At 36.2% G+C, this 21439-nt stretch overlaps 1 protein-coding gene across 1 annotated transcript; it reads right to left on the reverse strand.

Annotated features, from left to right (window-relative positions):
• Positions 1-2998: 2998 nt before the first annotated feature.
• Positions 2999-9659, reverse strand: LOC108987281 (lysine-specific demethylase JMJ25). The gene is made up of 12 exons (XM_018960173.2): positions 8796-9659; positions 8560-8705; positions 7328-7433; positions 7103-7235; positions 6961-7024; positions 6131-6866; positions 5651-5980; positions 4407-4976; positions 4260-4332; positions 4099-4184; positions 3657-3776; positions 2999-3536 (listed from the first exon to the last, which is right to left on the reverse strand). Exons 1-12 carry the CDS (start codon positions 9471-9473, stop codon positions 3465-3467), a joined length of 3114 nt encoding a protein of 1037 aa, XP_018815718.2. The 5' UTR covers positions 9474-9659; the 3' UTR covers positions 2999-3464.
• Between the last annotated feature and the right edge of the window lie 11780 nt (positions 9660-21439).

Consider the following 21439-nt stretch of genomic DNA (forward strand, 5'->3'; position numbering starts at 1 on the left):
AATGCTGACACAATGTGAGCACTCACCGAAGGTATTGCTTTTCTAAATGAAGCTATTATGATTGACTATTTGTTATGGACATGTTTCACCTCCACCACCTTACGATTGCCTGCAACCAAAGAGTAGAGAGCACGGGGATTCGCGAGAACGTCTCCGATGCCTAAGTCAGTGATTTGAAGATAATAATAATAATAACAATAATTCGATCCCTTTACTTACCTGAGTTTTTTTGTTCTTTATATAGAGTTTCATGAGTTATTTTTGTTCCCTTATCGGATAGTGGTTATCCTTTATTTGAATTCAAATTTAGAGATGAGGATTTATCTTTTAGCAAATTTAAATAATAACCTCTTTTATCTTTTGCCATCGACTGGATAGTTATCCAGTCAGTATTGGCCATGGGCTGGGTTCCCCTTGTACTAGGTTGGGCCTCTCGATAATGATACAGACTTTAGTCACTAGTAAGGGCACAGGTCCACCTTAGGGGCTAATCGGTCGAAATGCCCCCTCCACTCTTTATACGAGTTGTGGATGCTACTTTCCTATTCTAAACAGACTTCCACTGTTTTCCATGTTAGTATGTGACTGAAATGTAGCTTAACAATCAAAATGATATGAATCAAGGTCCCCGGCAATTTTTACTTCTTAGAAATTGTAGCACTCTGAACTTAATCCAATCTTGACCATTCGGTTGTGACGAACGATCGATCATAATTGAGGCATGTTATCAAGCCAAACCATAATCCTTTGCCATGTCATCGATCTGTGTAAAATGTTTTTTTTAAAAAAAAGGCAAACTCTCATGACAGATTGGATTAATGATGTTAGAGGCGAGAGAGAGAGAGTTTCACATCACTTCACCTTCGTTTCACTAGACGAGAAAACGATAGCGATCCCAGCCACCTTATCGTCGTCACTTGTCACATATTTTCTTGCCGCACATCTGGTCACCAGCCTTCAGGGATCGAAGCACATCTGTTAGTTTCTTGTATGTGAGCACACGGCTATAACATTGATTTTGTTGCTAGTTTTCATGGCTACAGCATAAATGTGTTTGTGATCTTAAGATAGATGGTTCTTCTGGATTTTACAGATCAGCTTTTCACAAGCGAAGTGACATTGAAGAAACCAGTGACAGGTGGGTAAGCCGAGTTAAAGAATGGTGCGTTAAAATTCCAGCAGCTCCTATCCATCTCATTAAAATTGGTGACAAGAAAAACATGATAACTGCTTGGCCTCGTTAGTTTTACAACTTCTATCAACTTATCTAATCTCATTTTATCTAATCATTACAATTTTTTCAAATTTTCGTACAAAAAAAAAAAAACAATTTAAATTTTTTAAATTTCAAAACAAAATTAATATTAAAAAATTATATTCGAACAATATTTTATTCAACTTTTAACTTTAATTTTAACTCATCTTTATCTCATCTACGAAAACAATACATGTCTTGCATTATTCTCTTCAATCTGTACTACAAAATGGCCTGGTTCCTTTATGGCATGAGAAAAAATCTATCCACCTAATGACATATCAAATCCATTATTAATCTAGAAATTTGTCGCATCAACTACTATAAAAAATCATATTTTTCTTGATTTTTTTTTGGTTTGAATTCTATAATAAATGATGTATTTATACACCGAGTTGTAAATAATAGACCTCTCTTAATAAATGGCCTGTGTTATAGTAAAAAAGACAAGATACTACTATCCCAAGCTCCAAGGCCTGCCTTAAAAGCAATTTGGGAAATTTGAGTCAAATATAGCAAAAATACAAAAATAAGACAAAAAACTAAAGAAAATATCATCTACTGTCATAACTTGAGGTGATTGAGGTAAGGCTGTTCATCCAGGCTTTTTTTTTTTTCTTTTTAAATTTTTTTTTTCCAGTTTGGAACTTGAAAAACTGGGTTCATTAAGGTAGATATCCACTCGGGTTAATATCCGATACCTGTAACCGAGTATCATATTTAAAAAAAAATAATAATTTAATGAAATGACATATCTTTGAAAAGATTTTTATTTTTATGTTTTTAAAAAAATAAATTTTGAGTAAATCCAATTACAATTCAAGTAAGTAGATATCAAATTTTTATAATCGAGTAAAGTCGAGTACCCGCCTAAGTTATTATAATCAGGTAACCAACTTAATCGAGTAAATTCGGATGCGGATCCGGGTGAACGAACCTAGATTGGGGTAATTTATGCCACGTGAGAGAATTATACTTCCTCATATCAATGGAGGTAAGGGGGCGAGGGGCACAATCCAATGTTGTGAATTCCATGCGTTTTCGGGAATGACTCTAATTTATTGTATCGATACATTTTTCCTCGTATTCTGTTTAGCTACAAATATCAGTCTATCCCTTAATATATATATATATATATATATATATATATATATATATATGTCTATCCAAGCCATTCGAGCTAAAACTTGCATTCCAAATCCAGAATATAATAAGTGTATTTTTTGTAATTGTTTGGATTATGATGGTAATCTTGTAATTTTGGTTTAGTGGATATTTTGTAATTTTTTGGATTAGACCCTCAACCACCTCTGTTATTTTTTAATAAAAAATAGCATTTTTATAATTAGTTAAAGCAAAATCTTTTTCCCATAAATCAAAACAGATGACTCATTTGATTGTGGCTTAAATTAGGAAAAATTGTTAGATACTCTTAAGAGTATGGATGACACCGTACTATCATTTTATCATAATATACCATGCAATTAAAATTATTTATATAAACATCAATTTAATTGACACAACATTATTCTATGATAAAATGAGTACTACGCGTTTGTACTTCGGGACTAACTAATAATTACTCTTAAATTAGGGCTTCTAAACTATAGTTGTTCTATATTTGATAGGTATTTCAGAGTTCTAATCACTAAAAATGATTTGTACAGTTCTAGAGTACGTAAGTTTTGCACACTCATTTGAAAAAAGCAGGAAAAACCTTAGACCCACATAAAAAAACCTAATATTTTCATGGTTTACTCCATTTTTTTAAAGGGAGTGTGCGAGTCTTACACACCATAGGAATATCTAGCATTAGTCCTTTATTTCACTTGCGTGATTGATCATCACAAATGAGCTTTGCATCTGCCAGAGAGATGCAGAGCTGAATGAACTTGCACCAGAGCTGATCAACAATGAATTTGCAAAACAATGGAGTATCAACTTCAAGCCTCTAAAGAGTACTCCACCTACATTTGTACGCATGTAGAGAGTAGTGCAACCAAACCAACAAATGGTAATTACAATTTCCGGAGAGGCACCTAAAATTCTAAGAATACTGCATGTATAAACATGAAGTGGATACTCCACATGCTTTTTATTTTGACAACTATCCTACTAAATCTTAATGTGCTCAACTCAAAATCAACCAATTGATACCAATGCATGTAGTGGAGATAACAGAGAAGCAGAAGAGAATCAGCTGGATCACTTACATAGTGCATGTAAGCTCACGAATTTGTTTGATTGCAGCACTAATATTATGAAGGGCCATTTTCTTCACCTGTTCCCAGAAAAAAGTAGAGTCCATTTTCTATTATTGATCAAAATTTCTACCCAGTGTACAATGGGAGCAAGAAAGGAAAAATATATGTTACCAAATAAGATTCTAAGGGAACACTACCTCTAGCTTGTCTATTTTTGCTTTATGGTCATCTGGAAGCAGCCTTACTTCATCAGTCAACTGGACACACTCAGTAACATTTTCAGGCGAGAGAAAGTCCAATACCACATGTATGCAAGACTGCAGACGAATACAATTGAGAGGTACAAGATTATGATGATGTATTATAGATAGATATATAAAATTCAACAAAGAAACTGTTAAATAATTGAGCTTCAGATCAACTAATTACAAAGCCATAATCCAAATAATCTAGAATAAAAACATGCACCATTTTTCAATCATTATTTACTCAAAATTTAATACATGGCAGAGCCCGCTGCACATAAAATCATCCTGAATTTTCACCAAGTGTGTCATCTATTATTATAATGGTGCACTCACAAGTTTGTCAATTATACGCATGAGAAGGGTGATTTATGCATATTGTTGCACATCTGACCTTAGGATTCCTAATTTGGTAAGGACATCCAGCGGGAATGATGACAGCTTCTCCAACATGTTGCTCAAAAGTCCATGGTTCAATTTCTGATAGCAGTGGAAGTTGGTTATTTCACTCATTCTTAATTGAAAGAAAAGACAACCCGTGCACCTAATACTTACCAAACTCCTCCTTAAGCCTCATTTTGTGAGTTGTGTCAAGAAAGAGACTTTGATCAAGAATTGGATGAACCATCTGCAGAAGACCACACGTCGATTAATATTAATTCTGAACTGCTAACAAAATGTTTTTTTCTTTATTCGACTTACTTGCTTATGAAAGCCATACATATGGCTGAACTCACTAGAGTGTCTCTGCAGATACTCTATAAGCTTTGGAACATCTTGTCTGCGAAAGACGTCCCATTGAGCACCAGAAGACTCAGAAAATACTTTCTTTCTATAAAAGTTAGAGCTTTGGGTGTGATCCCGAAACTTTCTCTGATCTGATGTGTCAGAGTTCAACACAGATTCATAGCAGGGTAAAGTGGCTTCAGAATCAGAGTCAGTTTCAGAATCATAACCCCCACCATAGGACATGTTACAAGTTTTGGGACTCATAGCACTTCTTTCATGAGAAGTAGCAGAAGAGGAAAATACTCTAGCGACTCTCTTGCGTAAGCGCAGTTCATCCTCAGTCACATTAAAAAATCCAGAGTCTTCCTTGTTCTCACCATTTAATGATGATCTTCCATTCACTTCATTTGCCATTACCTTATCTGCAGTAATCAAGGAAGACTCCCTTTGACATTGAGCTTTGTGCCGTTTCAGTAACTTTCTTATTTTTGTAAGCTGTTCCGTCGAGATATGGGCATCCGTAGTATGTGCCAAAATATTAACCTGGAACAAAACAAATATCTGGCACGGATCACTCACATTTACAATAGAACCCTTGACTAAATACATGCTGGTTAATCTCTCTATACAGTACGATAAATGACAGCATGAGTGGAGTGGAGATGAAAATGCCTTTTCTTTCCCGAAAGAAAACTACAAAGTTTTATTCTCTCGTAAAGGAATGGTTAGGTTGGTTTACCAAGTCTATTCTTGTAGAAAATAAAACTGCTTGGCAGAATAAATATAAATAAATAATTTTGGGATTCTTCAACAATTGATTTTGAATGGAAGGTTAATGGCATATCCGTACACATCATGGCTTGGCTATGCAATTTATTGGACATCGTGACTTGTACACGCTGCAAGGAGAATGCATAAGGAATAAGGAGTCCATACTAAAGAGAATACAAGTTACAGATGATGCTTAATTCTCAAAGATTTTTCGCTCAATCGTGTTTCTATGGTGAATATTCATTGAAATGTGATCGTCCACAAATGATACACCTTCTTTTCATTGGGAAAAGGGTGGGCTTCCACAATGTTGATTTTGTAAATAATAAAGCATTGATTTCTTAAATGGGTAAATAAAACAGTTAAAACAAAGAGCATGAGTCCAAACTTGAGATATTTTAACAGAAGGGTTGCCTCAAATAGAGATTGGAAGAAATATTGCATACCACATCATATGAATCATAACATAGTTTTGTCACAGATTCAGCCTGTACAAGTTCCTCCGCACAGCCATATGATATATAGACACATGGACCTAGGTCAGGCTTTCGAATTTCCGGTGGCAAGTTTGCAGCTAAATTTAGAAGTCCAGACATGGGATTCATGTATTCTTGAAGTGGTAGAGAGTTGATTATTTCAGCATAATGAGAGGGAAATTGTTCTTGAAGTATATGAGAAGACAGCCAACCCTTTAATTTAAACATCTCATGCCACACATTCGTATGCGTCCGCCCGTTGAGAGAACCCATAAAATACTGCCTGATACCGATTTCTACCTGCCATAACAGAATCAGGATACATTTATACAAGCTGACTTAAATAAACGCAATATAATCTAACATGATTTAAATAAACGCAAGAAAAAAAGAGAGAGAAAAGAATATCAAATTCTAACACTGGACATGATTTAGTAGAAATACACTGACCTCACACCAATCTAAGCAATTTCTAGCTCCAAGTAAATCCTTATTATTCTCATATCTGGCGATGCTCCTCTCAAGATAAGTGCAGAACATAACTAACGGATCCCAACTCAAATCTGATGTGGTTTGAAGCATATCACGAACTACTACAGGATGGCCCTTACCCCAATGCTTTTGAAAGTGTTCAAGGTTATCACCATGAACCTCCTGAAGTGTGGGGTAATACAAAAAGTTATCATTTGAATCTTCCCTTACAGCTGCCTCTTGCAAATGCTCAATTCCAACAGCTTTATGATCCATGTCAAGGCATAGTGAGCAGCATGAAGATGTGTCAAGAGCTTCCGGGAACTCATAGCTGCACACTATTTCCTCTGCACTTACCTCCAGCTCTTTGATCCAACTCAAGGGAAAAACACTTCTCAAATCAAGGAGGCCTTTGCCACAACCACCAAACTTTGAGGGAGGACAATATATTCTTCTGATGGTCTTGCAGGCTTTCCTGTTAGATTGTGATGGAGATAGTGATGTGCTAGAACTTCTCTTGGCAAGCTTCTTCCGTAAAAGTTGGCTGTTTCCAGACATACAAGCTTTCCTTCTATTCGAGTACTTGGAGATAAATGTGTTGACACTCAAAGGGAAGCTCCCACGACAAAAATCTCGACAACAACTTAAGCAGATATTATAAGAACAACTAGGACAGCTTCTATGCAGATCCACGATTGAAGTTTTGCAGCTATTGCTGCGCCAAAAATGTCATTAAAAGAAAGGCAATAGAAGTTGGTTAGTTAAATTTTATGAATGGTATGAAAAGTTTCAATGAGGACACAACATACCAGCAATGTTGCTTACTGCAGCCAAATTCAGCCTGCTTGATATGAACTTCAGAAGGTCTCTTCCCTGACAAACAGACATCAGAAAAGCCTATAGCCTGTTATTGAAAAAATGCACTAATAAGAGAAGAATAATGGCCATTACCTTTTGATGTTGCCTCTGTTTCAAGCTCATCACTTTGGTCTTGGTTTATTTGTTTTAATACAGGAAGAAGCATGCATATCAAATAATGCAAATGCAATATTTTTCCAACATTATATTTCTCCCTCAGAGAATCCTGAAACAAGGCACATAAATAAATTGAAGCATCAGCATTGAATATTGATACGGGCATGCTTATTCACGTGCCAGCTAACTTTGATGTCAGACCTTACTTTCACTGTCATTAGATTGATTAGCCAAACAATCCTTACAGGTGCAAGTTCCTCGACAGACCGGACAAGCCGTCCTAACTTCTTCTTGTGTATCAAAATACCTAAGTGAAATCAATCGATTCAGTGTCTAATAAAAAACTTTAGATAATGGAGATAAGGAGCATAAAGATGTCTCAGTCAAGAATTACAGAAAAAAGTACCAAGCCATACGTAGAAAAGCACAGGAGAAAGCAGGAGCTGCAGTATATAAATAACAGTTGTGAATGAAGAGCTACAATGATTGCATGGTTATCATCCTCGCCTTCTTAAAAAACAGAAACAGATCCTATAAAGGCCTTTCATTGTGGGAATGTCTACTGATTTCTTTGTCTTTCTGGCTGCAATAAACAAAATTTGACCTCTCATCTCTCTGTGCACATGCACGTGTGTTGGTGTGTGCCCTACCCTACTAAGTTATTGTTCTAGGCTAAAAGAAATTAAAGAGGTTTAGATAACTTTCACTTTGTTTTGGATAGGGTACCGATTATTCCTCTCTGTTTTTTTTCTTTTAATAAGTGAATGGGGAACACATTCTAAAAAGTTCTTCCTCTCTGCTTGAGTTCGTATGAGGCATATCCAGTTATCGACCAAGCATTCACAAATTGACATGCATCTTCCTTGACACAATGCTACAACAAATCATTTTAAGCTTCACATACACACACGAGTGCGCGGCGCGGCGCGGCGTGCACACACCCACAGAGAGAGAGAGAGAGGTTTCAACTGTAGGATGCAAAATCATCTCCTGAACCATGGTGTTTTAAAAGTGTGATATACAAGTGAAAAAGGAAATAGGAGAACGTTTTTGGTGTGTAATATTATTATTTATGCTCTGTTATTGATTCCAATTCTCATTGACAAACGCATTCAGCCTAAGTTTTTATTGTTCCAAACTGGTTGCATCTTCTCTTCCATGATTCTACACTGGTTATATAACTATAGGGATCATTTGCAGATAAAATTAGCTAATTAAAACATGCTTCTTCTAAGTCTCAACACGGCATTAGACAATAAAGCTTTGTTTTTTATACACTATCAAAAATGTCTTGCTTCTGGGATTTAATTGACAAAATCTCCAACACAACCATAAGATGGAATGAGACGACAATTTAGCAAGCATTCAGACATGCCCAAGAAAGCAATCTAAGATTTAAAAAGAACCTACAACAAGAAGTGAATCGAAAAAACCTTTCTTTGACACAACCCAAACAGAAAAACTCTTTCTGACAACTCGAACACTTAACGAGACTCGAGGAAGAACTTCTTCGACACCAATGGCATCTTCTCCTCCTTCCCGTCCTCAGCTTGTCCTCACTCTGCCCGTAGGGTAAAACCTACAACGAAAACGTTCAGTGATGCAACAAGGCAGCGAAAACACGAAGCACAGAACCAGAATTAGCTATAATTGACAAAAGCATTAGAACCTGCATTGTGCCAGTAGGGAGCGGCTCAATGTTCTTGGACCGAAAGGACCGTCGCCTGATAACGCTTGTGTCTACTCCGACTTTCACATTGCAGTTAGCACCCGCATTACTGCAATTTCGTGGAGAAGGCGACGGTGCAGGGGAGATTGCCATCACTCCATTGGGCAATTCTCTCGTCAACTCCTCTCCATCACAATTCTCCTCTATATCCATCTCACCCCTTTTCATCTTCTTCTTCTTCTTCGACCCCGAAACTGAATCACTGTTCTTCGTCTTCCTCGTCCTCGTCTCCTTCTTCTTCTCCAAGTCCCTCTTGAGCACCATTGTTATCAGCTCCAACTGCAGATTGCCTTTCTTAAACTTCATCTTCCGCAATGCCTCGCCCAGGGCCTCCGAAACCCTCACCGATTTATTCTTCCTCTTCATCGGCTTCGACAACTTCTTCTTCACATTCTGCGCACTACTTTGGAGCTCCGGGTCGTTGCTCGGAGATTTCTTGCTCTTCCTCAAGATTTTCAGCGAATCCGGGACTTTTTCCTTGTTCTGTCGGTGACGGCCTTGGAGATAGTGAATCTCGCAAAGCTTCATGTCGCCCATCACTCTTCTTTTACACCGCCATTGCCGACCGTCCGTACGGCTGCACCGTACATGGTCGGGCAGAGCCTCCTCTTCCCCCATAAGAAAAAATTTCTAATTTTCTCGGAAAATCGAACTTTCCTGAGAAAATATGCTAGAAGTAAGTGTGACACCAGGAGCGGCCGCTGTGATGTTTCGGGGATTGGGAGAGAGATAGGGAGCCAGAGAGAGAAGGGGTTTTTCTCTTATTTTCCTTTTTCCTTTTCCTTTTCTTCCTTTTTCTGTTTCTTCGGTGAGTACATTTAAGGGGGCAAATGCAATGGAGTACGAAACGAGATGGCATAGACCGTAATTAACGGAAAACACAGAGTCCAATGTAGTTTCGAACACTTCGATTCGGTCACAACTAAAGATGAGGATGATTACCAATCAAGCCAAAGCATCAGGACTGTTTGGTTTTTGTAGCAGACACAGAAAATTAGATAAAATCTTTTACAGCATTTGGGTTGGGATAGATGTCTTCAACCATTTAACATTGATCTTAGACTGCAGAAGATTCTATCAGAGTATCAAAGCAGATCATATATATATATAGTTCCATTTTCTTTAATTTTCTCCTCTTTATTTTGGGTTTTTTGATGGTCCCCTTTGTTTTTATTTTCAGAAATGAAAGCAATAGCTTTTGATCGAAATGCAAGAAAGAAGTGGCTTTAATTTGCTGCATATTACTTGTCAAAACCATTAGAAAAGTGTCCATGTTGATCAGTATTTTGAAGGGCTTGTTTGCTAGATGAGTAGCTGGATTAATTTGATTAATAGGCATCATGGGCTATATTAATAATTGTAATCAAATGACTGCTAACTTTGGATTAATAATTCTTTGGGCAGGCCTGCTAAAGGGCTTGACTGCAATCCACGAGCAATGGCTTGCTGTTAACAACACAGTTAGCTAGCATGATCTAGCAATTCCTTCTCTTGTAGATCAGATTCTTATGTTGGCCGGCCCTATATATATAATATGGTTCTACTTGATCTGCATGCTTTTTAATTTGCATGAAAGTTACCAACAAATGCCAGATGTTTTATCCCGTTTTCATGGAATTTGTTCTAAAGTTTTCCCTGAAGCCAAAGTTATAATTGGTCTACTACTTCATGCTCGAAATTTTGTATCTTGTTCAGGACTTTTTGCATGCCGCTGTCATTATATTGCAGCAGAGCCTAGAAAAGTAGTGCCCAATAGGGTTAGCTAAGTGAGCTGTGTAATGGGTTCAAAGCTTGTGCTAAATTTCAATTTGATGCTGCTTAATTCTTAACCCATGTCCACTTCGACTGCTATAATTCAAAGGGTGGCCGCCATTGTGCATGCATGCAGTAGGCAAATGGATCATGTCCCAATATACAGATAGAAGCAAAACATTATCATCATGCATGCTGTAAGATTAAGGAACCATATTCTTAAACCGACAGTTTTTGCTACAGTTGCATTCCATGATCGGTTCAATGCTTTGGGGGGAGAAAAAGTAGAACTGAATATATAATTCGTACGCACGAACTTACAGTACTAATAATGCAAAACATTGCGAAAGTAAAAAAGTGTTCATGTATATATTGCTGGCTCCAATTAATGCTTATTGACAAGTACATATATATATATATATATATATTTAGACGTTCAAGTTCAGGAAATGCATGGGGACAATTTAGAGTTTATTATAATTATATATATATGACCAATCCATTTATATATATTCATGATCTTGGATCTGGAAAATGAAGAGAGACAGCAATATATATGTTTCTGAATTAATTAATGTACGTATAGATCATATGTATGAGGTTGCATTAAGAACCCATGGAGTTGTCTGCTTTCAAAAAATCAAAATAAAAATTGAAATATAATGAGATCTAGGAAAGGACGTACGTTGATGCTTTAAAGCTGTATTTATGATCAGTTGTCTGCTTTCGCGTGAGTTTATAATTTTGTTGATAACAACAAATTATGTTGTTTCTGCAACGACAATAATCATGTACGGCAGCAAGATGGTTTTGATCCATAACATGATTTTCCAGATTTTCTCTCCTAAAACAAAACGAATGGATCACCTTGCATGTGATGTTTACGTACGCGCGATCTCACGCTTGCAAATTATGTCCGAAGTTAACATGATTGAGTACAGCGCTATCGAAGTTGTCAAACACCAAGGAATAGGCCTTCCAATCAATGCTGCTGCACTCATTGATGTTTCTGATCAATCTGGCTGCACCACCACTCATGTCTCTTCAAGTCCTATATATATACAGATTCAATGTGTTTGTTTGTTACACCCAATATCGACTTGTATATATTGATTTGTATGACCATTTTAATTAATAATCTCATTATTATTTATAAATTATCTTAATTCATCTTATCTTATTATCCAAATCGCGACCCTAATTAAGTGTCAATAACAATTCCAAGCACCTGGGAGGCTACAATTAATCCTAGAAAATCTCAAACTATGGTGCAAAAATACCTTTAATCTATACCCTAACTTACTGCCAATCTGCATTTAAAAATACAAAACCATCTTTTTCTTCTGATCTGGTATATATATAGATAAATTAAGTTTGCTAGCCAGATTCTATATTTGTAAGAGTTATAATATACATGAAACGAAGCGGCATGCAAATTGATTAAATTTTAATAAAAACTCAAAATTATAAACGTGGGGTACTGGAATTTATGACCTGCATGAGAAATATGACGTTGGAACAAGAAGCGCCCTAGACCAGTTTTGCACTTAACGTTCAGTAGTATCATGTTTCTGTACAATTTTATAATTGATGCATTTCTTGCGCGCGCAGTATCCATGAATAAACTGCATATTTTGAGATATTAAGCATGATCTTACACGTAAAAAAATAAAGAAAAAATATTTATGCTGCTGACCTAGTACTAATTATATATATATATATATATATATAGATCTAGCTAGCTACTAATATATAATTAATTATCTTCTACGAAGAGAAATCTTTCCTTCGCATCTTCTTGCACAGTACTTTATAAAACTACATCTTGGTGCGTGGAGTGTGGCACCAAATCCTAGCTAGGCTTATCCAAATGGATAAATGATGCCCAATGATCTGAGCCAATTAATTTATCTGCGGCTCTGTTGCATGAATTCAAAAGCTCCACTGTAATCAGGTTTATATAATCACTAGCATGCATGCCTTTTGCACTTGATCCTAGCTAGCTATCTCCTTCAAGCCACACGTCCTTCCGATCATTTCCAACACAAACTCAAGATCTGATCTACAAATTATTAAATGCGGCCAGTTCGGCAAAGTAATGGTATCATACCATTAATTGGTTCTTCTTTTGGATTCGGTATAAAAGAAGTAAAACTTCAGCTATATGGTCTCTGAAGAGTCCTCCTGCATCGATAATGCTAGCCTTAATTTCCTGAATTACCTTTCTAAGATTCATCAAATTTGATTCAGTCCTCCCAACTTCTGGTCTTTCACCTGCCATTAACTGGAATGTCTCCATTATATACATGCCAATTACTAAGATAATGATAGAAATTTAAATAAAATAAAAATGGAAATGGAGAAGAGCTGGGAGATCAACAAACACTTTGATGGTTACATCTTTCTTATTCTCAATTGTTTTGAATACAAAACATTGATCCCAATTTATAAAAAAAATTACATGGAGATGATATAATGTAAATATCTTTAAGAATCAAATATTTGATTTGATAATTATGAAAATCAAATAATCTGATTTTATAATTATGAAATCAAATCAAATTATTGATTTGATACTAACTCCATCATCTCCTCTCGAACTCAAGGTGAAGAATTATAAAATTTTTAGTTTGAGATTTGAATGTAGCCCTTCATATTCGTTGATTAATCACCAATGAGATGATAAAATTGGTATTAGTAATTAAGCAGCTAAAATGTCAAATCTGGAGTTATGGCCAACAATGAGTTCATAATGGGTCAAAACCAACAAAGGGCTAACAGTAGGCCAAAAGATTAAGCCGACAATGGGCTACTATGGCCTTAGTTAACTACAAGACTAAAACAAAAGCAAAAAATAGCCTTGGGTTTCAAACAATGCTCACAACAGATTAAAACTCAATAAAAAGGCTCACAATTAATAAAGATACTTTAAATGCATGTATTTCAAGCGACGATAAAAATCTTGTGAGAAGTAAAGGTCGCCATATAATTTTAGAAGAAATAGTTCATAGGATTGAGCTTGGCATTAGCCAAAGGCTCTTAAGTTTGAACCCTGAAACTATACTATATTCCATTTAATTAAATATTTCACGTGTTAGGCCCACTCATTGAAGAAGAGTCTGACCAACATATGAGAGAGAGTGTTAAAAATATAATACAAATAATTAAACATATCTCTTCCTATCAACTTAAACTTTTGGGATAAGTGTGTTAAATATTTTAACATGAACATTAATAATTGGATCTTCAATTTTCTATGAGCCACATTAATAATAATCAAAAGATGTACCTTTCAACATCTCTAATTTGATGAAGGAGTTTACTAACCATGAGAGAATGATCACCCTATCAACTTAACCTCACAAGTGTCTTCCAATAGCTAGAGGCACAATGATGTTGTAGGTGAGAAGCCTTAACCCCTCAATACTATTTATAAACTTCTAGCCATCAAGAAATCTAAAGACTTTGTGTTCCGCTGTGATTAGATATAGAGTTAATCTTATCTCATTGGAGTTAATCTTATCACATTGTGACTCATCAATTAAGTAATAAGTATTGAGCTATTCTAAACTCATCAAAATATGGGTGTGTGGGACATAGAGTTTAAATAAAACTCTTACATTCTCCCACTTGTGCCATATCCCTATAAAATAATATTTTCTGTTCATGGGTTAATTATAGAAAATTAACCATACTGTGCAAATTCATTTTCAGAAAAACTTTCATAGTTCAGAATACATTAATTGAGTTCCGAAATATCAATATCAAACCAGCTACAAATGCAAGTCATGGCGGTCATCTATTCTATAACCAGCAGATTCCCTTCCATGTACCACAACACTAGTAACTTAATTCAACACGATCTTTAATTTGGACAATTAAGGTTAATGCTGTAATGTATTGGGTTTCAATTCATGTCTATTTTAGACACTATCTTGTCATCATTCATCTACACCATTTAATGTACATATAAAGTGAAAATACAAGAGAACAAACAAACCATAATAGATATTTTTCAATGTCTAGTAACAAACTACTTAGCATATCAATGATCTCTTTAACATGTTCACATCATAGGTATAAGCATATGACCCATCTTTTCAACATGTCCTTTAAAGTATAATCATTAACACACTATTGTTATGGATATATTTATTTCTGTACTTTATCCTTAACACTTAGGTATTTAAAATTTCATTAAATACTTACCATTTGGAGAAAAAAAATATTCTGAGGAATTCTTGCAATATTTTCTTAGCGGCTTGGCTATAAGTCGACAATTTCAAATCCTAAAATAAATTTTCTCAGTGAGATATTATACATTGTGGTCTTAAGCATACTACAAACTCAATCCCTATTGCACATGAAGCAGTAAGAGATTTGCCTCATACATTTCCATAAAATAACTCTATTAGATGACAAAATACATGATCATAATTGTATTTTCCATCATTAGAGTAATCTCACAAAATAGGGTCTGAACATCCAGTTACCTTAAAAGTATCAGTTCTTCGTAAGGTAACAATATAGTCTTTAATTTCTTGCAAATAACCTTGCACTATTTTCATAGCTTTTGGGCCAAACATCCTTGGATTACTTTGAGAACAACTAAGAATGCCAACTAAAAAACTGATATTCAACCTTATACAAGTTTGTGCAATCATTAGATTTATTATAACAATCATATACAAAATTTTCTTAACAACCTAATTAATTTGAGGACACTGTAAAATACTATTCATGTCACATTTTATTTTTAAAGCATCTATTGAACAACAATTCTTCATTAAAATCTTTCAAAACTCTATGCAACTGTACTGAAACAATTTTAACAGTCATCTTCTAATCTCAATTACGAATGTTGTCTTATTCATAAATTTCATTTTTAAAGTTATTTAGAGACATAACTTATGTCATATTACAAACCACGGTTCATATTAGCCAAAAAGTCATATACACACATGATCATAAATACCAATATACTCCCACTGATCTTAGGGTATATACATTAATAATAAATATTTTTCTTAAATCCAAAAATAGTATTGGTATTATAAATTTCAGATGCCAATTTTTTAAAAAATTTGTTACCTTTTCTAAGTAATCATTTTATTCGTTTCTTGTAGGCTTCAGACTTTCACTCTATAATTGTTTTCACATCCATTTGACATAACTCTATACCATAACGAGCTACAAATGCCATAGTGATCCCTATGAGTTCTTTCAGGTTTATTAGAAATCTTTTTCTAATTAATGCTCTTTTCTAAGTGAAATCCTTAATTACAAGTTTGACTTTATATCGTTCAATTTGGATTGTAATGTACTCATTAACTATTATACGATCAAACTTTCTTTCATTTGGATGGTAAAGTCTTACTTTAGATTGACTATTCATACATGTATATGCCTTAAATCAAGTATCCTATCATTCCACAACTCAAAATAAGCTTTTGAGATTACTTACTAGAAACACAATTTAAGATATATGTCATTATCTTTAATAATTTTATAACACATCTTTTCAAGAAGTTAACAAACTAGTATATGGTTATGACTTGACTCATAATACTTTTCCTAGCACTCACTACTTCAATCTAATTCAATGATTTTCACATTTCTATCTAACTGCAATTCCTCCCCATGAGAAGTACCTCAGGAATTACTAATAACTTAAAGACTTCTCATGTAACAGATAGATACATTCATACCATGAAAATTATCTATAAAAGTAATGAAATATTCCTACCTATCAAATATTATAAAGAAAAAGGTTTACATGCGTCTATATGCACTATCTCAATTCAAGGCACATCAAAGTATAGGATTTTTTAGTTTCCGTTTATACCCTTTTTCTCTTCTACGGAATAGGGATTTTTTTTTTTTTTTAATTCTGCCGTAAGGTTCTTGGCCTTCATGTGAGTCTGCATGGCAGCCATAGATGGTGGCACCGGTCAGCCTTCCTTTGCCGACCTGGTGGGTGCCGTCCCTCAACCTATACCTGAGATGGTCCTTGCACCCAGACCTCCAAAGATGGTGGAAGGAGAGGTTTATTTCCAGTTTTTCAAAGAAGAGATTGCACGGTCAGTGGAGCCATTCCGCTATTCTATCGTGCTCAAGTTCCTAAACCTTCGTTGGATTCTGTGAAGGCATTCATTCACAGTCGTTGGGGCCTTACAGCCATTCCAGTAGTATCTTCCAGGAGGAGACCTCACAACGTCTTCGTACATATGGCTAATGAAGCTGACTTTACCAAGGCATTGTCATGGGAGGTCTACAAGATAAATGGGATCTTTTACCGTGCATTCAGATGGTCACCGGATCTCAATGAGGATGCAGAGCCTTCAAGGGTCCCGGTATGGGTTTCTTTGCTGAGTCTCCCTCCAAACTTTTATCAAGAAGCTTTCTTGAATATCCTTATGACGCCCATTGGAACGTTTATTCATCGTGATAATCTGACCCGTTGCGCTACGAGAACAGATGGAGCAAGATTATGTGTGGAAGTTGATGCTGCAAAACCTCCTCTGACTCATTTTTGGATTGGAGCACCGGGGTTGGCCTCGAGTTGAAAGCAAGAAATCGTCTATGAAACGCTCCATGCATATTTTTCTTCTTGTAATATGCAGGGTCATAACTCACGGACGTGTAATCCTGGAAAAGCTGGCAGGAATGGGAGAAGAAAAGTGCGTAGAAAAGGCAACTCGGAGACAAAGATATTGGTAGATGATCAGGGGGTAGAGCAAAATGATTCTGATAATTTGGAAGTGCCCCCGCTTGTTATTGTGGAAAATGTTGCTGTTGTTGAAAATTTTATGGGGATGGAAAAGGAAACAAAGGATATTGGGGTGGAGAAGGTGACTGAAGTACCATTGACAGATCATGTGTAGTTGGGTTCTAAAAAGGAAGATAAGTCGGTGCAGTTGGTAGACCAAGTGGTGCAATTGGTATCTGAGAAGGATGATCATTCGATGCAGATGATTGAATTAATTCCTCCTGTGACAGATAATGTGGTGCAATTCAGGCCTATTGCTGAAACAGAGGCTGACAAAGAGTTGGTGTTAAATTTTGATGACCCAGACTGTGCAAGGAACGTTACGGGTGCGTGTCGAGTGGAGCTTTCTATGGATGTGAATCAGACTATGCTTACGGAACGGATTGTGGATGTGACTATTCTGATAATAGTGCAAAATCAACCAGTGATGGAAGAGGACTCTGATGAGGAAGTTGATGAAGAAGTCCTGATGGAAGATATTTGTTCTTTAGAGCCGGAACCAGAACAACATTTGGAGGCTTTTTCACAAGATAAAGACTATTTTACTGAATCTGAGGTGAATGAAGGTAAAAGGAGGTATAAGAAAAAGATGTTTATTAAAATGCGTAGTTCTTCTTGAGTTCTTTCCCGAAATTCTAATATTACTCAATGATTGATTCCATCTTGGTATGGAATATTAAAGGGGTTGGGACCTCTAGAAATAGATTAAAGACGTTGGTGGGAAGATATAAACTGAAAATTGTTGCTCTTTTAGAACCTTTTCAAAATTTAGAGGGTGCTCGTAAATTGGCAAGATGTCTAAATCTTGATAAGGTTATTTCTAATGAGGTGGAAGGGGGAAAAGTATGGATTTTTTGGAGTAGTATTTATAAGGTGCAAGTTGCCAGGATGTGAATGCAATTTATTTCAGTTGTTGTAGAGAATAGTGCGGAGAAGTTTTTGATACATGTGATTTATGCCAAATGTTCCTGGGTGGAGAGGCGATATCTGTGGGAAGAGCTCAACATTAATAATTTGGGTTTAGAACCATGTGTTGTTATGGGGGATTTTAATATCATCCGGAATGATTCGGAAAGGGGAAGAGGAAGACCTCAGCCTAATGTTGCTATGGATGATTTTAATGATTGGATTCATCAAGGGGTCCTTATGGATATGGCTACGAAATGGAGTATTTTCACTTGGTGTAATGGGCAGTCTGGTTTGGCCCGTTCGTGGGCACGGCTTGATCGCGCTCTAATGGATAGTTCATTCATTAATTTGTTTCCTAATGCTATTTGCTCTTATTTGTCAATGTCTAATTCGGATCATGCCCCCATGTTCATTGAGTTCAAAAAAGATCCTTTTTCATATGAGCCGTCTCCATTTCGTTTTCAACAAATGTGGGTGGATCATCATGGTTTCCTGGATTGTGTTTGAGTTGCTTGAAGTTTACAGTTGGTAGGTTCTCCGATACTGAGTTTAAGTAAGAAATTAAAACAAACAAAGGTGATGCTTCAGAAATGGAATAAAAGAGTATTTGGCCACACCATGGGGCATATTGATACCCTTGAGAAATAGGTTGAGGTGATTGAACAACAACTTCAAACAAATTGGGAGGTAAATTTGGAGAGAGAACTACATGAGGCAATCTCGGATCTAGCTGGTTGGAGGCATCGGGAAGAGATGAGATTGGCACAAATGGCTAAGCTTAAATGGAAGTTGGAGGGGGATTGTTTGTAACTCAAAATTTTTTCATGCTTGTCTTGCCAATAAGAGAAAGAAGAGAGTGCCGAAAATGAGATCGAATGGGGTGGTTCATGAGAGCCCAGAAAGCATACACCAAGGGGCGGTGGAGTTTTTTCAAAATTCACTTCAAGGAGAACCACCCATAGAGCAACCTAGCCTAGAAGGGCTCATTGATCTGGTCATACTAGAGGAGGAAAATGTTTCTTTGCTTCGGCCGCCTACTTTAGAGGAAGTGTTTGAGGCCTTATCATCCATTCCAAATCATAGTACTCCGGGTCCTGACGGGTTTCGATCGGGCTTTTATAAAAGCTGTTGGGAGGTGGTTATGGTTGATGTCTGGAAGGTAGTAGTCTAATTCTTTATGACTAAGAATCCTCCTAAATTTTTCATGGCCTCATACTTGGTTCTTATTCCAAAGATGGAGTCGCCCACAGGTTTTGATAAGTTTCATCCTATCAGTCTTTGTTTTGTGTTTTATAAAATTTGCTCCAAGATTATAGTCTCTCGATTAACAACTATATTACCTCACTTGATTTCTTTAGAGCAAGGAGCGTTTATTCCTGGAAGGAGTATTTTTTAGAACATTAGCCTCACTTAGGAGTTGGTGCATTCTATTAATAAAAGGATACACGGGGGTAATATTATGTTAAAATTGGATATGGCGAAAGCTTATAATCGGGTGGACTGGGGGTTTTTGATAACGGTCTTACAAAGGTTTTGCTTTTCCTCTCAATTTTGTGATTTGATTTATTCATGTATTTCTAGCCCTTGGTATTTTGTCATGATGAACAACACCGTTAAGGGTTTCTTTTCGGGTGGTCGAGGTCTTCGTCAAGGTGATCCTCTCTCTTCTTATTTGTTTATCATTCAACAAGAGATCCTATCCCGTTTGATCCATAGGAGTGTGCAAGAGAATTAGTTTGTTCTTTCCTCTCAGGCCTGAGGTACGCCTATTATATTTCACTTGATGTATGCTGATGATGTCATGGTTTTTTCTAATGGAAGTCAAAGGTCGGTGCGGGTTCTTCAACAAATTCTGATTCAATATGAAATGTGGTCAGGACAAACTATTAATGTTCAGAAACCTGCTTTGTATTGATCTAATAAAATTCCAAATCGGCGAAAGCAGTGGCTTTTATGTCAGACAGGCTTTATGAAGGGATTTTCCCTTTCAAATATCTAGGCGTGCCAATAATTCGAGGGCGTTTGAAACAGACTCATTTAGAAGACATGGTGAATAAAGTGAGGCAAAAGATTAGTGGATGGAAGATGAGGCTTCTTTCTTCGGGAGGAAAACTTGTTCCTTTGAGGGATGTTATATCTAGTATGACTATCCATCTACTTGCTGTTTTATAGGTGCCTCAAGTTACTATTGACAAGATTCATAGATTGATGAGTTCATTCTTTTGGGGAGAAGTTGATGGGCGAGATAAAAAGAAATGGTTGGCTTGGAATAAGATTTGTAATCCTGTGGAAGAAGGAGGACTTGGTATACGAAGTCTTCAGGACATTCAGAAAGCCTTGCATATACACTTTGCTTGGAACCTTATTCAAGGTAATTCTTTATGGGCTAATTTTTTTAAAGCCAAATATGTTGGAACGCAGCCGTGGTCTCTTATAGAAACTAATAAATGATCTAGATTTTGGAAAATGGTTGCTAATTGTGTTCCGTTGGTGTTAAATAATTATAAATGGAAGCTTAGAGAGGGAGAAATTATTTTCTGGTATGACAAATGGAGGGATAATGGTCCACTGATTAATGATATGCCTGTTGTGGGTTCACCCCTTTTGAAAGTTAAAGATTGCAGTTGTCAGATAGTTGGGATGTGGAGTTGTTGGAGAATTTAGTAGGGCAAGATAAGGTGGATGAGATTGTAACTGCTTTAGCTGGGCCGAATAATGGGAAGGATGTTCTAATTTAGACTCCTACAGATACAAGTATTTTCTCTACAAAATCTGCATGGAATTGTATTCGTATTAGAGGTAATTCTAGGGATTGGCATGCGTGGATTTGGCGTAATAGTCTTCCATTAAAAATGTCTATCCATTTTTGGAGGACCTGGTTTATGGCCTTGAGTGTGGATGATAGATTACGCCGTATTGGTATTCCTCTTATATCCAAATGTGATTGTTGTAATAGTAGTCATATTGAAGATATTAATCATGTGCTCTTTGAGGGTGAATTTCCACAAAGAGTGTGGTCCTTTTTTGGAAATCTTATTGGTATACCTCTTGGTAGATCTTGGAAATAGAATGTTGGGATTTGGTTTAGGCGTGCTAACTCTTCTTCACATGTGGGCTTTATTGTTGGCATCATTCCCATTATTGTTACTTGGCG

This window comes from Juglans regia, chromosome 4 (genome assembly GCF_001411555.2).
Source record: "Juglans regia cultivar Chandler chromosome 4, Walnut 2.0, whole genome shotgun sequence".
Taxonomy (NCBI): Eukaryota; Viridiplantae; Streptophyta; class Magnoliopsida; order Fagales; family Juglandaceae; genus Juglans; species Juglans regia.

Bases quoted from the DNA above. Each gene is read 5' to 3' on its own strand.
- LOC108987281 (XM_018960173.2), bottom strand. From the start codon at position 9,473: ATGGGGGAAGAGGAGGCTCTGCCCGACCATGTACGGTGCAGCCGTACG. The intron at 7,236-7,327 runs GTCTGACATCAA...GCCTTGTTTCAG, and splicing joins CTAATGACAGTGAAAGTAAG to GATTCTCTGAGGGAGAAATA. The intron at 4,333-4,406 runs GTAAGTCGAATA...GGTCTTCTGCAG, and splicing joins TGTATGGCTTTCATAAGCAA to ATGGTTCATCCAATTCTTGA.